This window comes from Oncorhynchus nerka, unplaced genomic scaffold (genome assembly GCF_034236695.1).
Source record: "Oncorhynchus nerka isolate Pitt River unplaced genomic scaffold, Oner_Uvic_2.0 unplaced_scaffold_1307, whole genome shotgun sequence".
Lineage (NCBI taxonomy): Eukaryota > Metazoa > Chordata > Actinopteri > Salmoniformes > Salmonidae > Oncorhynchus > Oncorhynchus nerka.
In genome coordinates, this window is record NW_027040046.1 from 109,238 (window position 1) to 128,025 (window position 18,788).

The following is an 18,788-nucleotide window of genomic DNA, read 5'->3' on the forward strand; positions in this document are numbered from 1 at the left end:
GAATAGGAGAGGGCCTAGAACAGAGCCCTGGGGACACCAGTGGTGAGAGCACGTGCTGAGGAGACGGATTCTCGCCACGCCACCTGGTAGGAGCGACCTGTCAGGTAGGACGCAATCCAAGCATGGGCCGCGCACGGAGATGCCCAACTCGGAGAGGGTGGAGAGGTGATTTAAAACGTGGATTTTATGATGTAATGTCAATTTTATGCATTTCTATCCCAGGACCACTCAATTTTCAAGTTCTCCATAAATCTGCTGTGGATTACCCAGAATCCCACGCCTTTATCACACGAGCGGCGCAGCGGTCTAAGGCACTGCATCTCGCTGGAGGCGTCACTACAGACCCTGGTTCAAATCCAGGCTGTATCATAACAGTCAATGATTGGGAGTCCCTTAGGGCAGCGCACAACTAACAGCTCAAAAACCACACGGAATCTGGGAGTAATGTGTACATCCCTGGTTAGAGGACAATTTGTAGAAAACAGCTAGCTACATTTTGATTCAAGTGGGTCATGAACGTGGTAAGTGTAACACAACTCTTTTTTTTGTTAAATCACATAAATTAGTACTCTTCCATTTCAGAGCTTGGATTTTTCCCCTGAGCCTAAAATCCATATCATGTAGAAATCAATCAATGAGGGGGCAAACTTTTAGGCTTCTACATTGAGACTATTAAAATATTCCTAATACAATGTTAAAACATACCACATTGTGACATTAATTCATTGATATCATGAAACAACTCCATGTATGTATTTTCTGATATTTTACCAGATTAACTCTGGTCACAGCTATAAGGTTTATCTCATGTGTGTGTTCTCTGGTGTGAAGTCAGAGAGCCAGATCTAGTAAAACTCTTCCCACATTGATTGCAGCTATAAGGTTTCTCTCCTGTGTGTGTTCTCTGGTGTAAAGTCAGAGAGCCAGATTGAACAAAACTCTTCCCACACCAATCACAGCTATAAGGTTTCTCTCCTGTGTGGATTCTCTGATGAATTTTAAGGTCTGATAAGGTGAATCTCTTCCCACAGTCAGAGCAGCAATGAGTTCTCTTCCCTGTGGATCTCTGCAGGTGTTTCTTGAGGTGTTCTGATCTGGAGAGACTCTTCTCTGCCTCGTCAGAATCATGAGGTTGTTGAGGCTCCCCAGACGATCCACGATAGTCACGTCTCTCTCCTGTGTGAACAACAAAGTCAGACAGATGATTAAAGGCCCACAACAGCGGAAATCCACTGTAAAAGGTGATGCCAACAGCGTAGCCATGATGTTGTACAACAATTGACGTCTGTAATGAATGTAAAAACTATTTGACAATTGTCTTAAAATGAGCAAGAATAGTCATATTTTGTCTTGTTTTCACATTAGTAGTAACATCGATGATTGTAGGCTAGAAATCAGTTATTAAAGTTTTTGAAACTCCTATTTTTGAAACTCCCCTTTCTGTGTTTGCTAAACTTGCAGCACGAGGGCGATGCACATGCAATTTGATTGCAGAAACTCCTCCCTGCTAATGAGGAAACCGATAGTTATGGATGTAGTATATCTGCCTGGAGCAAAAATGGTGAGCAAAGATTTTAGTTTTTCACAATGTATTCTGAATGTGAATGGGGGAAAACTCAGGGGAGTAACCTCCATTTCCAGGTTGCTTATGAGAGCATGTCACACTAATTTGGATTATAATTGTAATGCTTGTTTGAATGTCCTGCTTAATATAATGTTTGTGTCGTCATCACAAATCAACCGCTTCGTACTTTAAAAAACACTTCAACCAGTAAAATGCTCTTTGGCTGAGGGTTTGTACACGGTTTGCCAAATTGGCCCATAACTTAACCTAACAACAAATGAAGGAAAATAGCTCTGTGTGTTGTACAATAGCCTATCCAACAAGGAACAGTTCTCTACACATTATGACCAAAGTAGGGATGTTGGATCCAACGTGGAGCATAACTGTCTTTACCAGAGTAATGAATGAAGAAGCACTTTGGTTGTTGTTGCATGTTGTGATGTTTGTCATGTGACTGTCATTCAGAAAATGATTTCCTGGACCAGCTGATGATAGTTGAACATGTGACTGTAACTAAACAGCTACAGTATTAAGAATTATGTTTAATTATTGAAGAACCACATTAATGACAGTATCCATTTGGGTGTTGTCAATAAAGTTACGATATTTATTATTATTTAACCAGGTGGCCATGATGTCATAATGATAGTTTAACCAGGTAGGCCAGTTGAGATCAAGTTCTCATTTACAACTGCGACCTGGCCAAGATAAAGCAAAGCAGTGCGACAAAAAACAACAGAGTTACACGTGGGATTAACAAAGGAACTGTCAATAACACAATATAAATATCTATATAGTGTCTGCAAATGGTGTAGGGTGGAAAGGCAATAAATAGGCCATAGTAGCGATGTAATTACAATTTAGCAAATTAACACTGGAGAGATACATGTGCAGATGATGATGTGCAAGTAGAAATACTGGTGTGCAAAAGAGCAAAAAAGTCAATAAAAACATGGGGATGAGGTAGGTAGTTGGATGGGCTATTTACAGATGGGCTGTGTACAGCTGCAGCGATCGGTAAGCTGCTCAGATAGCTGATGCTTAAAGTTGGTGAGGGAGAAATAAGTCTCCAACTTCAACGATTTTTGCTATTCGTTCCAATCATTGGCAGCAGAGAACTGGAAGGAAAGGCGGCCAAAGGAGGTGTTGGCTTTGGGGATGACCAGTGAGATATACTTCCTGTAGCACGTGCTATGGGTGGGTGTTGCTATGGTGACCAGTGAGCTGAGTTAAGGCGGCCTAGCAAAGACTTATAGATGACCTGGAGCCAGTGGATTTGGAGACGAATATGTTGCCGAGGGCCAGCCGACGAGAGCATACAGGTCGCAGTGGTGGGTGGTATATGGGGCTTTGGTGACAAAACGGATGGCACTGTGATAGCAAACTGGACGCAGTCTGTGTAGAGTGTTGGAGGCTATTTTGAAAATGACATCACCGAAGTCAAGGATCGGTATGATAGTCAGTTTTACGAGGGTATGTTTGGCAGCTTGAGTGAAAGAGGCTTTGTTGTGAAATAGGAAGCCGTTTTTTTATTTAATTTTGGATTGTAAATGCTTAATATTAGTCTGAAAGGAGAGTCTAACCAGACACCTAGGTATTTATAGTTGTCCACATATTCTAAGTCAGAACCGTCCAGAGTAGTGATGCTGGACGGGTGGGTGCGGGCAGCGATCGGTTGAAGAGCATACATTTAGTTTAACTAACGTTTTAGAGCAGTTGGAGGCCACGGAAGGAGTGTTGTATGGCATTGAAGCTCATTTGGAGGTTTTTTAACAGTGCCCAAAGAAGTGCCACAGGTATACAGAATGGTGTCATCTGCGTAAAGATGGTTCAAGGAATCACCTGCAGCAAGAGCAATATTGTTGGTATATACAGAGAAAAGAGTCAGCCAGAGATTTGAACCCTGTGGTACCCCCATAGAGACTGCCAGAGGTCCAGACAACAGGCCCTTCGATTTGACACACTGAACTCTATCTGAGAAGTTGTTCTGAGAAGTAGTTGGTGAACCAGGCGAGTCAGTCATTTCAGAAACCAAGGCTGTTAATTCTGCCGATAAGAATACAGTGATTGACAGAGTCGAAAGCCATGGCCAGGTTGATGAAGATGGCTACAGAGTATTGTCTCTTATCGACGGCGGTTATGATATAGTTTAGGACCTTGAGCGTGGCTGAGGTGCACCAGTGACCAGCTCGGATTGCACAGCGGATAAGGTACGACGGGATACAAAATGGTCAGTGATCTGTTTGTTAAAACCTCTTGGAACTCTGGGGGCTGTATTTCATTTTTGGATAAAAAACGTTCCCCTTTTTAAACTGGATATTTTGTCACGACAAGATGCTATTTCGCCTACAAAAATAATATTTTTGGGAAAAAGGAACATTTGCTATCTAACTGGGAGTCTCGTGAGTGAAAACATCCAAAGTTCTTCAAAGGTAAATGATTTAATTTGATTGCTTTTCTTATTTTCGTGAAAATGTTGCCTGCTGCTAGCAGGGCATAATGCTATGCTAGGCTATGATAAACTTACACAAATGCTTGTCTAGCGTTGGCTGTAAAGCATATTTTGAAAATCTGAGATGACAGTGTGATTAACAAAAGGCTAAGCTGTGTCTCAATATATTTCATTTGTGATTTTCATGAATAGGAAGATTTTCTAGGAAGATTTATGTCCGCTGTGTTATGCTAATTAGTTTGAGGCGATGATTACGCTCCCGGATCCGGGTTTGAGAGTCGCAAGAAGTTGACTTTGCTTTCGAAGACTTTAGAAAGGCAGGGCAAGATGGAAATAGGTCTGTAATAGTGTGGGTCTAGAGTGTCACCCCCTTTGAAGAGGTGGATGACCGCAGAAGTGTTCCAATCTTTAGGAATCTCTGACGATACGAAAGAGAGGTTGAACAGACTAGTAATAGGGGCTGCCACAATGGCGGCAAATAACTTGAGAAAGAGAGGGTCCAGATTGTCTAGCCTAGCTGATTTTTATGGGTCCAGGTTTTGCAAATCTTTCAGAACATCAGCTATCTTGATTTGGGTGAAGGAGAAGCTGGGGAGGTTTGGGCAAGTACCTGTGGGGGGTGTGGAGCTGTTGGCTGTGGTAGCCAGGAGGAAAGCATGGCCAGCCGTAGAGAAATTCTTCTTGAAATTCTCAATTATCGTGGATTTATCGGTGGTGACAGTGTTTCCTAGCCTCAGTGCAGTGGGCACCTGGGAGGAGGTGCTCTTATTCTCCATGGACTTTACAGTGTCCCAAAACTTTTTGGAGTTAGAGCTACAGGATGCAAATGTCTGTTTGAAAAAGCTAGCTTTTGCTTTTCTAACTGACTGTGTGTATTGGTTCCATACTTCTCTGAAAAGTTGCTCTGGTTCAAGGCTAGCTTCGGGGCTGGGCCACTCGGTAGCAGCTAGCTAGCTGCGATTATCCAGTGTAATGGTCCAGAGCTTACGGCAGGAATACGGTGATGTAGTGGAGAAAAACAGTCCGATATGCTCATGGATGATATCGCGCTGTGTAGACTGGCAGGTATTATCCAGGCTAAAAGCGGCTGGTGTTTGAGCTAAAAAAAAGGTAAAGGCCAGTAGCAGTGGCTAACAATGACTAAATAGCTAGTAGCTAATTAGCTGCTGATGGAGGTTCTAGCTATAAGGTCTAAAAAAAAATAGCAGATCCGTATCACATTGGTGAGACGGGTTGCCGGAAGGTTTATTTAATTTAAACATGGAAAAAGAGATTGAAATATATTGCAATACATACAAAAAAGACAAAAAATATATAACATTTACAACAACAAACACGTCTTACTAGTTTTGGAATAGTTTTCATTTTTCAAACCGGTTTGTTATTTTATTTCAGGTTTCTAAATAGTTTTCCCCTAATTACTTTTTCTATAACAACCAGGCATAGTTACAAATCTAATTCCCAGGAATGGGGTTCATATGAACCACAGAGACTGTGTGTGGGATAATGACATGGCCGTGTCCAACCCTGCTTGTTCCCTCGACTCCGCTACCAACCACCAATCTCCAACAGGGCCCTTAACCTGTATCACTAGACGCCTCATAGTGAGCTACAGGTAGGAAATGAATACCAATAATTGGTCAGCAATGAATACCAATAATTGATTACAAGATGACACTCAGTTAAAAACCATTGGATTTAGCAAACTCAGAAATTATTTAGTATTTCTGTTCCCACGAAAACTGTTTTTCAAGCTTAACATAAGGAGCCACTGAATGATACATAGTTCGAGTGCATTTCAGAATACAAAAAAACAAAACCTTCTACAGGTGATGAGTGTGAGGCTCGGATTTATTCCTTAAGTTTAATACCGCTCTTCACCGACCCAGGAAGGGGTAGGGACAAACAGGCGTTGTACCTCGTTTCCCTACTTCAGTGAACACTAATTATAGTGTTAGGTTCTAATTTTTCAGAGTGAATAACTCACGGACACTAGAGAAGCTTAACCATGTTTAAATATTCCCAAAGGGTCTTTACAGCTGTAATTCAGACAAAAATGTGTTCTCACCATCACAAGTATATATACCCCACTTTGGACAATCCTCCTCTGCAATGCTTACATCTTCTGGTTTGACAGGAAGAGGGTAACAGGATACTAAACCCTTAGGTTGCAAGATCGGTTCCCCGAGCTGACAAGGTACAAATCGTTCGTTCTGCCCCTGAACAAGACAGTTAACCCACTGTTCCTAAGCCATCATTGAAAATAAGAATGTGTTCTTAACTGACTTGCCGAGTAAAATTAAAATAAATAAATAAAAATTGTGTCGACGACCGGCTCCCTCCTAGTCAGGTTGTGTTGACGACCGGCTCCCTCCTAGTCAGGTTGTGTTGACGACCGGCTCCCTCCTAGTCAGGTTGTGTCGATGACCGGCTCCCTCCTAGTCAGGTTGTGTCGATGACCGGCTCCCTCCTAGTCAGGTTGTGTCGTCGACCGGCTTCCTCCTAGTCAGGTTGTGTCGACGACCGGCTCCCTCCTAGTCAGGTTGTGTCGATGACCGGCTCCTTCCTAGTCAGGTTGTGTTGATGACCGGCTCCCTCCTAGGCAGGTTGTGTTGATGACCGGCTCCCTCCTAGTCAGGTTGTGTCGATGACCGGCTCCCTCCTAGTCAGATTATATTGACGACTGCCTCCCTCTAGTCACTAGTTAAGTACATATAGATTTTATAAAAACAAGTGGGGCGATTAGTAGAAATTACAGATGACTCTTGGTTGACCGTGGATCAAATCCAGGCTGTATCATAACCGGCGCACAATTGGCCCAGCGTCGTCCAGGGTACGCAGTCATTGTAAATAAGATTTTGTTCTTAACTGATTTGACTAGTTAAATAAAGGTTACATTTAAATTAAATTTTAAAAAGTGATTCATTGACAACCATATTTTACAAATCCGTCAAGGCACCAAAACAAAGGTTTCAAACCAATTCATGAATGTAATTAAATCTAGGTATGCCTTGCCTTTAATGTAAGGGCATGAAAAAAAATGGCTGACAATGACTTATCAACAGCTCTAATAATTTGCCCTCACAGGAAATCTACACTGGCAATTATAGAACATACTATGTTGCCTCAAAATCTGTTAAAAAAAATAATTTTGACCTCATGGCCAGTCCTTGAATTCAGGGGGTAGCCCTGGGCTGAACTCAAACCTGGGTCCAGCAACTGTGAAGCCAACACCTTATAACTGTTACGCCAAGATGTCTGAACTTCTTGACGAGGTCGCTGGGTGTTAGGTTACAGTTGCTACAATAGCCTTCTCTAAGAATGTGAGAGTGGAAACACTTCTCCTTCCCCCATCCCTCAGCAGTTAACCAAACCAAGCCTCTGGGCAGCCATTCTGTCCTTCCACCACTACTATTCTATATTTGTGTTGGACAAGTTTGCTCACCACCAGAAAACAACTCCCATTTTACATTATAATCAACTACAACGCTTCACCTTCTCCAATATAAACAGTGTCTACTGGCTATCAACAATTAAAAACAAGAAAAAAAACACGTATTTCTAAATAATAAAATACAATCGTATATTTTCTCATTTTTCTTTCTATAGAATCCTAAAACTCACTAGCTTCTAGAACTCTCGTCCCCTTGGAACGAGCCCAAACAAAACTAAATCTCCAATACAGGAAAAACGTGCAGTCAAAATAAATTGTGATCCATGGCAACTCACTGACTAAACGCAAACATTTTTGACTGCCCAGTATGGGAATAAAGACAATTAGAATTTAAATGTTGTCAAGAAATACTGGAGTGATGTCAGATTGTTAATAAAATTGATTATAGACCAATTTATTATACTGTTTTCATGTGGGTATATATATAGGCGGTATATGACAGGATGCACATCTTATTGTGCATCTGTTTACATTTAAATGTGTTTCCTTTTACAGGGCAGGCAAGAAATGGAACAGCAAGGCCCAGAACATGACATACAAATTGTGGGAGACCACCTTAAGACATCCAGTGGAACAGCCACTTTACAATAGTGCATCTAAATCTTTTCAGGGGGCTGGAAAAGGATTACTTTATCCTAGTCCTTTTGGTATTCCTGAAAGAGGTGGGGTTTCAGGTGTCTCCGGAAGGTGGTGATTGACTAAACTGTCCTGGCTATTTTAACATAGGGAGTTTGTTCCACCATTTGGGGCTTTTGAACAGTTTTGACTGGGCTTCTGAAAGAACTGACTTCCTCAGTGGTAGGGACTAGCAGGCCAGACTGGAACCTGACACCCACCAGTGCCCTTGTTTGGGTGTAGGGCCTGATCAGAGCCTGGAAACTGAGGTGCCGTTCCCCTCACAGCTCCGTAGGCAAGCACCATGGTCTTGTAGCGGATGCGAGCTTCAACTGGAAGCCAGTGGAGAGAGCGGAGGAGCGGGGTGACATGGTTAAAGAACTTGGGAAGGTTGAACACCAAAATCATAGTTCTGCATTCGTTCTGGATGAGTTGTATTTAATGGCACAGGCAGGGAGCCCAGCCAACAGCATCGTTCCAGTAATCCAGACGGGAGATGACAAGTGCCTGGATTAGGACCTGCTCCCTTCCTGTGTGAGGCAGGGTCCCTTACTCTCATGTTGTAGAGCATGAACCCTAAAACCCCCTTTCCACCGCCCCGTGATGTTAGTTGAGAACGACCCTCTGTTGTCCAGGATCACGCCACCCTTCTTAGCGCTCTGGGAGGAGGACACAATGGAGTTGTCAACCGTGATGGCGAGATCATGGAACCCACAGTCCTTCCCCGGGAGGAAGAGCAGCTCAGTCTTGCCGAGGTTCAGCTTGAGGTGGTGATCCGTCATCCACACTGATATGTCTGCCAGACATGCAGAGATGCGACCTCGCCACCTGGTCATCAGAAGGGGGAAAGGAGAAGATTACTTGTGTGTCGTCTGCATAGCAATGATAGGAGAGACCATGTGAGGTTATGACAGAGCCAAGTGACTTGGTGTATAGCGAGAATAGGAGAGGGCCCCTAGAACAGAGCCCTGGGGGACACCAGTGGTGAGAGCACGTGGTGTGGAGACGGATTCTCGCCACGCCACCTGGTAGGAGCGACCTGTCAGGTAGGACGCAATCAAGCGTGGGCCGCGCCGGAGATGCCCAACTCGGAGAGGGTGGAGAGGAGGATCTGATGGTTCACAGTATCGAAGGCAGCCGATAGGTCTAGAAGGATGAGAGCAGAGGAGAGAGAGCTGGCTTTAGCAGTGCGGAGCGCCTCCGTGATACAGAGAAGAGCAGTCTCAGTTGAATGACTAGTCTTGAAACCTGACTGATTTGGATCAAGAAGGTCATTCTGAGAGAGATAGCGGGAGAGCTGGCCAAGGACGGCACGTTCAAGAGTTTTGGAGAGAAAAGAAAGAAGGGATACTGGTCTGTAGTTGTTGACATCGGAGGATCGAGTGTAGGTTTTTTCAGAAGGGGTGCAACTCTCGCTCTCTTGAAGACGGAAGGGACGTAGCCAGCGGTCAGGGATGAGTTGATGAGCGAGGTGAGGTAGCCTTCCACAGAAGGTCTCCGGAAATGGTCTGGAGAAGAGAGGAGGGGATAGGGTCAAGCGGGCAGGTTGTTGGGCGGCCGGCCGTCAAAATGAACCCCGAGATTTCATCTGGAGAGAGAGGGAGAAAGAGGTCAGAGCACAGGGTAGGGCAGTGTGAGCAGAACCAGCGGTGTCGTTTGACTTAGCAAACGAGGATCGGATGTCTTTGACCTTCTTTTCAAAATGGTTGACGAAGTCATCTGCAGAGAGGGAGGAGGGGGGTGATTCAGGAGGGAGGAGAAGGTGGCAAAGAGCTTCCTAGGGTTAGAGGCAGATGCTTGGAATTTAGAGTGGTAGAAAGTGGCTTTAGCAGCAGCGACAGAAGAGGAAAATGTAGAGAGGAGGGAGTGAAAGGATGCCAGGTCCGCAGGGAGGCGAGTTTTCCTCCATTTCCGCTCGGCTGCCCGGAGCCCTGTTCTGTGAGCTCGCAATGAGTCGTCGAGCCACGGAGCGGGAGGGGAGGACCAGCCGGCCTGGAGGATAGGGGACATAGAGAGTCAAAGGATGCAGAAAGGGAGGAGAGGAGGGTTGAGGAGGCAGAATCAGGAGATAGGTTGGAGAAGGTTTGAGCAGAGGGAAGAGATGATAGGATGGAAGAGGAGAAGTAGCGGGGGAGAGAGAGCGAAGGTTGGGACGGCGCGATACCATCCGAGTAGGGGCAGTGTGGGAAGTGTTGGATGAGAGCAAGAGGGAAAAGGATACAAGGTAGTGGTCGGAGACTTGGAGGGGAGTTGCAATGAGGTTAGTGGAAGAACAGCATCTAGTAAAGATGAAGTCGATCGTATTGCCTGCCTTGTGAGTAGGGGGAAGGTGAGAGGGAGAGGTCAAAAGAGGAGAGGAGTGGAAAGAAGGAGGCAGAGAGAGTCAAAGGTAGACGTGGGGAGGTTAAAGTCGCCCAGAACTGTGAGAGGTGAGCCGTCCTCAGGAAAGGAGCTTATCAAGGCATCAAGCTCATTGATGAACTCTCCGAGGGAACCTGGAGGGCGATAAATGATAAGGATGTTAAGCTTGAAAGGGCTGGTAACTGTGACAGCATGGAATTCAAAGGAGGCGATAGACAGATGGGTAAGGGGAGAAAGAGAGAATGACCACTTGGGAGAGATGAGGATCCCGGTGCCACCACCCCGCTGACCAGAAGCTCTCGGGGTGTGCGAGAACACGTGGGCGGACGAAGAGAGAGCAGTAGGAGTAGCAGTGTTATCTGTGGTGATCCATGTTTCCGTCAGTGCCAAGAAGTCGAGGGACTGGAGGGAGGCATAGGCTGAGATGAACTCTGCCTTGTTGGCCGCAGATCGGCAGTTCCATTACATGCATTTTTCTTCCACTTGAAGAAAACAGCTCACTACATTTTGAAGTGCTGCATGTTGATTAAAGTGGGTCACCAACACAGGAAGTGGAACACAGCTCTTTTTTTGTTAGTCACTTTTTGTTTAATAATACTCTTTCAATTCAGAGCCTGGATTTCCCCCTGAGGTTAATATCCATATCATGCTGCAATCAATTGAACAGGGTAAACGATAAGGTAGAACATCATTAAAACACTCCTACTACAATGTTAAAACATTCTACATTGTGACATCATTAAAACACTCCTACTACAATGTTAAAACATTCTACATTGTGACATCATTAAAACACTCCTACTACAATGTTAAAACATTCTACATTGTGACATTATTTCAGTGATATTATGAAACAACTTCATGTATGTATTTTCTGATGTTTGATCAGTGATCTTTTATCAGAGTATCTCTTGTCACATTGATCACAGCTAAAAGGTTTCTCTCCTGTGTGTGTTCTCTGGTGTGAAGTCAGCTGGCTAGATGTAGTAAAACTCCTCCCACATTGATCACAGCTATAAGGCTTCTCTCCTGTGTGTGTTCTCTGGTGTGAAGTCAGCTGGCTAGATGTAGGAAAACTCTTCTCACATTGATCACAGCTATAAGGCTTCTCTCCTGTGTGTGTTCTCTGGTGTGAAGTCAGCTGGCTAGATGTAGGAAAACTCTTCTCACATTGATCACAGCTATAAGGCTTCTCTCCTGTGTGTGTTCTCTGGTGTTGAGTCAGATGGCTAGCTTGAACAAAACTCCTCCCACATTGATCACACATATAAGGTTTCTCTCCTGTGTGTGTTCTCTGGTGTTGAGTCAGATGGCTAGCTTTAACAAAACTCCTCCCACATTGATCACACATATAAGGTTTCTCTCCTGTGTGTGTTCTCTGGTGTAATGTCAGATCACTAGATGTAGTAAAACTCCTCCCACATTGACCACAGCTATAAGGTTTTTCTCCTGTGTGTGTTCTCTGGTGTTGAGTCAGATGGCTAGCTTGAACAAAACTCCTCCCACATTGATCACACATATAAGGTTTCTCTCCTGTGTGTGTTCTCTGGTGTAATGTCAGACCGCTAGATGTAGTAAAACTCCTCCCACATTGACCACAGCTATAAGGTTTTTCTCCTGTGTGTGTTCTCTGGTGTACTGTCAGAATGCTAGATGTAGTAAAACTCCTCCCACATTGATCACAGCTATAAGGTTTCTCTCCTGTGTGTGTTCTCTGGTGTTTAGTCAGATGGCTAGCTTGAACAAAACTCCTCCCACATTGACCACAGCTATAAGGTTTCTCTCCTGTGTGTGTTCTCTGGTGTACTGTCAGAATGCTAGATGTAGTAAAACTCCTCCCACATTGATCACAGCTATAAGGTTTCTCTCCTGTGTGTGTTCTCTGGTGTATTTTAAGTTCTGATGAAGATTTGCAACCTTTCCCACAGTCAGAGCAGCAATGAGATTTCTTCCCTGTGGGTCTCTGCTGGTGTTTCTTGAGGTGTTTTGATTTGGAGAGACTCTTCTCTGCCCTGTCACCATCATGAGGTTGTTGAGGCCCCCCAGAGGATCCACGATAGTCAGGTCTCTCTCCTGTGTGAACAAAAAGTCAGACAGGTGGTTTAAGGCCCACAACAGCAAAAATACACTGTAAAAAGGTGATGCCAACAGCGTAGCCATTATGTTGTTCAAACAATGATGTCTGGAATGAATGTGAATTATTTGACATTCGTCTTAAGACAGTCAAGTGAACAACAGTCATATTTTGTCTTGTTTTCCCATTAGTAGTAACATCGATGATTGTATGCAAGAAATACGTTTTTGAAGTTGTTGAAATCCTAAGCAGTGTGCCAGACAACTTTTGGTCTCCAATATAGGCACATTTCAGTAGGTCTATGTTGTTGTTGTTGTTGTTATGGGTCTACAGTAGGTCTATGGTATTGGGATAACTAGCGGTTTCCACATTAGCATGGAGGAGTTTCTGCAACCAAATTGCATTTTAGCAAACAGAGGGCGATGCAGAGAGCGATGCACCTATTTGGGGATGTCTGATAGTATTTACGCACCACCACTAATGACTTGTGGAGCTTCTCAAAGTAATTTTTTCTTCACCTCAAACAGCAAGTAAACAAAGTCTTACAAATACTTTGAGGAACTATTGATTAGAGTAAAATATTTCCAGCTCTCACTCTTGATAACCACTCGACATGAAAGGGAAAAAATGTAATGCTCTGATCCAGCTGAAATGTCATACAATACCTGATTACTTCTTATCCCTTTCACAAATAGCCTACAGCTGTGTCTGTCCCAAACTCACTGGTGCGGGAAACTGAGAAGCCAGATTATTTTATACAATGTTGTTATCATGTTGTTTCAGACAGACCTAGGTGATAGAACTTTAAACAGTGTATCAACTATGTAGACAGGCCATGCTCAGCCAATGTGATTTATTTTTATCTGGATATTTTCTAGATGTTTTTATTTGTTGGCTTTAGGTAGGCTATTTTTACATAGTTGGCAATGGCAATAAAACATTATATAAATCTAAATAATGTTTATTTCTATTTATATAGAATATAGATTAGTCACAGACAATGATTTTGAGATACGATTAAAAATTAAATTGTTCCAGTAAAATGTGAATATGAAAATCATAACTGGCACCAGATCAGTAGAAATGGTCAGATAAATTTGCACTCCAAATGGAAAAGGTTGCCGACTGCTGTTGTAGTCTATTACTGAAAACTTCAGGAGCATAACGTCAGAATTTAAGGCCAGCAGCAGCGGGAGGAGGAAGAGTTTTTTTCTTATGGTTAGGCTATCTTGATCTCTGGTTCCCTCAAGTCATTTGTGTGTCTCAATTATTTAATAAAACACGTGATTCCTATGTTGATGATGTAAAGAATATTTGCTGCTCTGTGGTGTGTAATGAGGAGCAACCAGAAGCTGCACGCATTTATGAAATTGCTTATTCCAGTTACTAATAAGCATGAACCCATTAAGAAAAGGACTGTACAAGCTGTTAAACCCCAGTGGAATGATGAGGAATTGAAAAATGGTATGGTTGAGAAGGATGAGGCAAAAGGAATGGCAAATAAGTCTGGCTGTACAACCGATAGGCAAACGTCCTGCAAATTGAGAAATCATGTGACTAAACTGAATAATAAGAAAAAGACATTGAAACAAAGATAAATGACATAAAGAATGATAGTAAAAAGCTTTTGAGAACCTTACATACAATGTTGGGGGAGAATGAGCCATCTAATTCAGTGAATTTATCACAAAGCCCAGTACTTTTATGATTTTTTCATTGGCAAGATTAGAAAACGTAGGCATGTCATACCAGCAACAAACGCTGACACTACACTTCCAAGTATATCTGACCAAATTATGAAAGACAAGCATTGTAATTCAGAATTCCGTAAAGTCAGTGTGGAAGAGGTGAATAAAATTATTGTTGTCCATCAACAATGACAAGCCACCGGGGTCTGACAATCTAGATGGAAACTCACTGAGGATAATAGCGGACGATATTGCCACTCCTATTTTCCGTATCTTTAATTTAAGCCTACTGGAGAGCGTGTGCCCTCAGACATGGAGGGAAGCTAAAGTCATTCGACATGCGCTATGCTCTGCATAGTTAGCTCCAGGAAAACAATTGCACTTATTCAGCCATTCTGTGACCAAAAACAAGCTACATATGGACAGTACCAAAATAAACTGACTCTGGAAATGACAAAGCGCCTCTTAAACTAGCTGGAAATGGGACAAATGGACCCCTTCTGTGGAAACAGACTGGGACGATTTCTAATCAAATCTAATTCCCAGGAACGGGGTTCATACAAACCACAGAGACTGTGTGGGATAATAACATGGCCGTGTCCAACTCTGCTTGTTCCCTCGACTCAGCTACCAACCAGCAATCTCCAACAGGGCCCTTTACCTGTATCAATAGACACTTCATAGTGAGCTACAGGTAGGAATCAGCAATGAATCCCAATAATGAGCCAACATGGGAGGGGTAACAAATCTTTGTGGACAAATCTCAACATATTACTGCTACCCTGGGGAGATTGCTATACCCCTTGAACATCGGTAACCCAGAAACCCTAGACCCACTCCAATTTGCATACCACCCAAACAGATCCACAGATGATGCAATCAATATTGCACTCCACACTGCCCTTTCCCACCTGGACAAAAGGAACACCTATGTGAGAATGCTGTTCATTGACTACAGCTCAGCGTCCAACACCATAGTCCTTCAAAGAGCATCACTAAGCGAAGGACCCTGGAACTAAACACTGGGGTTGTAGTGGAGCAGGTTGAGAGCTTGAAGTTCCTTGGTATTCACATCCTTTGTGTCCACATTATAGGCTTAGTTAACTGGTGAACTGTTGAAATCATGGAAACATAAAGACAATTCTAATTCTAGATTTGGAATAGAATGTACAGCACCTTTAATATATTGTTGTTTGACATGACTACCAATTAATAAACCAGGGAGGAATTACTGACAGAGTAGGAGCATGGTGGAGACATCCAAGAGAGGAAAATCAGGAAGGGAAATGACAGCAAGTAGTGCAGACGAAAGGGTTAACAAGTTGGTGAAACAACAGATGTGCTGGAATGACAACAATATAGATGCTACTTTGAGAACACAAACTCTCACATCTTTCACAGCACAGAGCGAGGGAGTCCAGGGGATGACTGGAGGAGCAATGGAGGAAGCATTGAGGGATTATCTTGGCGTGAGTACAGTTGGTTAGACTGAGTGGATGATGTTGAAGAACAGTTGAGTGAAAAGGGCTAAAGTTGGTAAGGTTTTACTGTGGTTTGGTGAAGTGGTTCTACCATCTTAAGTAAAACCTGGGTAAGTAAGATATACAGAAGCCGCTGCAGTGTTACAATTGTAAAAAGGTTGGACATGTGGCAAGTGCTTGTCGAAGGAATAAATATGTCATAGTCAGATGAAGCATGTTGTAATTGTGATGGGAATCACGTTCCCGGGTTCCGGAATGCCCTGTAAGGTAGTAGCTAGGATGATCAGGCCCATCCAGCAGGTGTCCAATGTGGAGGCAGTGAAAATAGCCGAAGGAGTAGAGAGGAGAAGGTATTTCATGTCCCACAGTCTGCAGTGAAGCCATGCAGGAGAAGGATCCCAACAGACAAATAGTGAAAGAGGTGGACTTTGTTGTGTTTATAGAGCAAGTGATAAATTGCATTAATAAATTATTAGTAACCTTCGTCCAAAACTAGCAGTTTCCAAAATTGCGTTTGCATTGCCCTCACTACAAAAATAAACTATTAAAACGTCTAAGAAGCTAGACATCATTGTGAAGGCAGCAAACAGATTTCTGGATCTCCAGGACTTCAGACAAAATGTTACAGGGAGAACTGAATGAAGAAGTTCCCCCTCCCAGGTTCCTGAACCTGTGTAGGGATCTGAAGAGTACCATTTTTGTTTGAAATTCAGGGAAATGGAGTGAATTTGGTTCGTGTTCATTTTTTTATTTTACAAAATAAGTATAATTTGTTAATCCCATTTTTTTTGCGTTGAGTTATTTTTTACAACCCGGTACAGTATGTGGCAAAACCCCTGATGAGTGTAGTCTGACTATAAACCTCAGAGAAGAAGACATGGTAGGAACCAAAGTGTTGGTCATTGTTTCCAGTTGACCCCTAATTAGATGTTAAATTACATGTTGTTTTCTTACTTTATGTAGCCTGCTAGCTAACCAACATCTTCATACTTCGATTACTCCTCTCTGATAAGATACCGCTGCACAAACATGCTTATCTAGGCCTACACCAGCAATGGTACCAGGCAGTATTAGCTAGCTACGTTTGCTTTGACTCTTAATAATACATTTAGCAAGCTAGCGAGCCCGCTAACTAGCGATTAGCAGCTAACATTATTTGAGCAACACCTTGCTAAGAAAAGACAATCTTTCGCCTTTAATATAATGGCATGAAAATAATTGCCAGGATATTATACAATGACTTATCAACAGCTCTACCAATTTGAACCCAACAGGAAATCTACACTGGCAGTTATAGAAAGACCCATTTACTATATAACCATTGATTTCACTGATTCTTGAAGAATATAACTTATAAATGCCTCGAATGTTTCAGCCGTATTACCCCACCAGAAACCAAAACATAAGTTTGTATAACGCCACTGTTTGTAAACTAATACTATATGGCTGAGGAGTAGGGTCGATCCAAGCGTTTTGACCTCACAATGACAGTGAAGCACCCAAGCTAACTGGCTAACGTTGGATAGCTTGCTAGACACAAATCAGAGAAAACCTCACTCTTGCCATTTTACTTGCCCTAGCAGAGCTGGTTAGGCTGTTTTCATGTTTTCCAGAGCGTTGGTGACTAACTGTGCTGCTGGCAACAAATTAATTTGAGCTTTTTTGCAGTTGTTCACTGACACCAGCCATATTCAATGGGTGTTGAGCGTTATTAAATTCATCAGGTATTCTGCTCTCTAATCAAGTCAATAAACATTGGGTAGTTAGTTATAATATAGTTACTAAACTGGCAAGTTTGATGTATAAGTAGCCAACTAACGTTAGGTAGCTAGTTAACATACCGATACATACTGCTGTAAAGATATGCTATGCGTTTTGTAAGGATAGTGTAGCTAACATAACGTGTCAGTAACGTATGCATATATTCCCCCATTTTCTTCAAATCTGAAAACGTTGAAGCCACGCCCATTTCCTGAAGAATTGCATTATGGGCCCTAAAGTACTGTGTGTATATGTCATATTTTGGCGAATTTAGTACTACATCCGGGAACCTTTGGCATACTAACTACATCATACTCTAATAAGCAAACTATATACTCCATTAACATCAAATAGTACGGTTAGTATGAGTATCTAACACAGCTCAGGTGTTGGGCAGCCATTTAAAAAAAAAAAACTAGGTTGCCCCTTTAAAAAAGCCACACAACAATCAATCAACCAATCTGCAGTTCAACCAATAACAAAGCTGTAATTACACCACTATTTTGGTAATAAGATGGATGGAACTGGAGAACTGTAACTACTCTCAAATTCATAGACAGACCTATGGATGCAAGGACTGACCATCCATGATATCAACAGTATAGTTTTAACCATGTTGAGGCTATACAGTGTTGGTTTACATTGTTTCTAAACATTGGAGTAAAAAAAGCTTATTTGGGGTTCTGATGTGGTACAACAGTTGAACTCAGCTCATAAGGCATGTGTTATATTCTTCAAGAATCAATGCCTATAAATACATTTAAAAGTCAAAATATGGATGTAGCAATTGCAGATTTCCCCTTTAACACCACACATCAGTTCAACAACCGCAGAGTTTGTGCTTCTGTTAAGACAGTACTTACTAGTGTTAATCAGGGCCGGTTCATCGTTAGAACCATCGGACGCCTTAAGATGCGCTTGGGAAACCGGGCCCAGATATCCAGTTTCCTCCTCTTCTTCATTTTCCGATGTGACAGTCACCTCCCCCTCCTCTTCGTTCACTGAAACGTCGTCGTCCCCCTCTTTATTAACTCTGAACGAGTCTCCCTCTTCTTTAACTGAGACGTCTTTCTCTTCTTTCACGGTAACAGCCTCAACCTCTACTTGTTTTTGTATTGTAACAGCCTCCTCTTCCTCCACCTCTTTCACGAGAGCTTCTTTCTCCATCCAGACGACCGTCTCTTCTTCAGCAGGAACGTGGTTAAGTTTGAGACTGGAGCTCTGAGGCATGTACTGAAGTCGCTAAGCGGTATAATTCAAAGCAGTCTCACTTTATCAGCACCACGTGATCAATGACGTCTGAAGAATAATTTCGTCGAACACCTGATTGGTTTGGTA

General features: G+C 42.8%; 1 protein-coding gene across 1 annotated transcript; it reads right to left on the bottom strand.

The window, feature by feature from the left end:
* Positions 1–10,939: 10,939 nt before the first annotated feature.
* LOC115116730 (zinc finger protein 883-like) lies at positions 10,940–18,774 on the bottom strand. Its single transcript, XM_065015735.1, has 2 exons — positions 18,314–18,774; positions 10,940–12,519 (listed from the first exon to the last, which is right to left on the bottom strand). Exons 1-2 carry the CDS (start codon positions 18,678–18,680, stop codon positions 11,306–11,308), a joined length of 1,581 nt encoding a protein of 526 aa, XP_064871807.1. The 5' UTR covers positions 18,681–18,774; the 3' UTR covers positions 10,940–11,305.
* Positions 18,775–18,788: the final 14 nt, after the last annotated feature.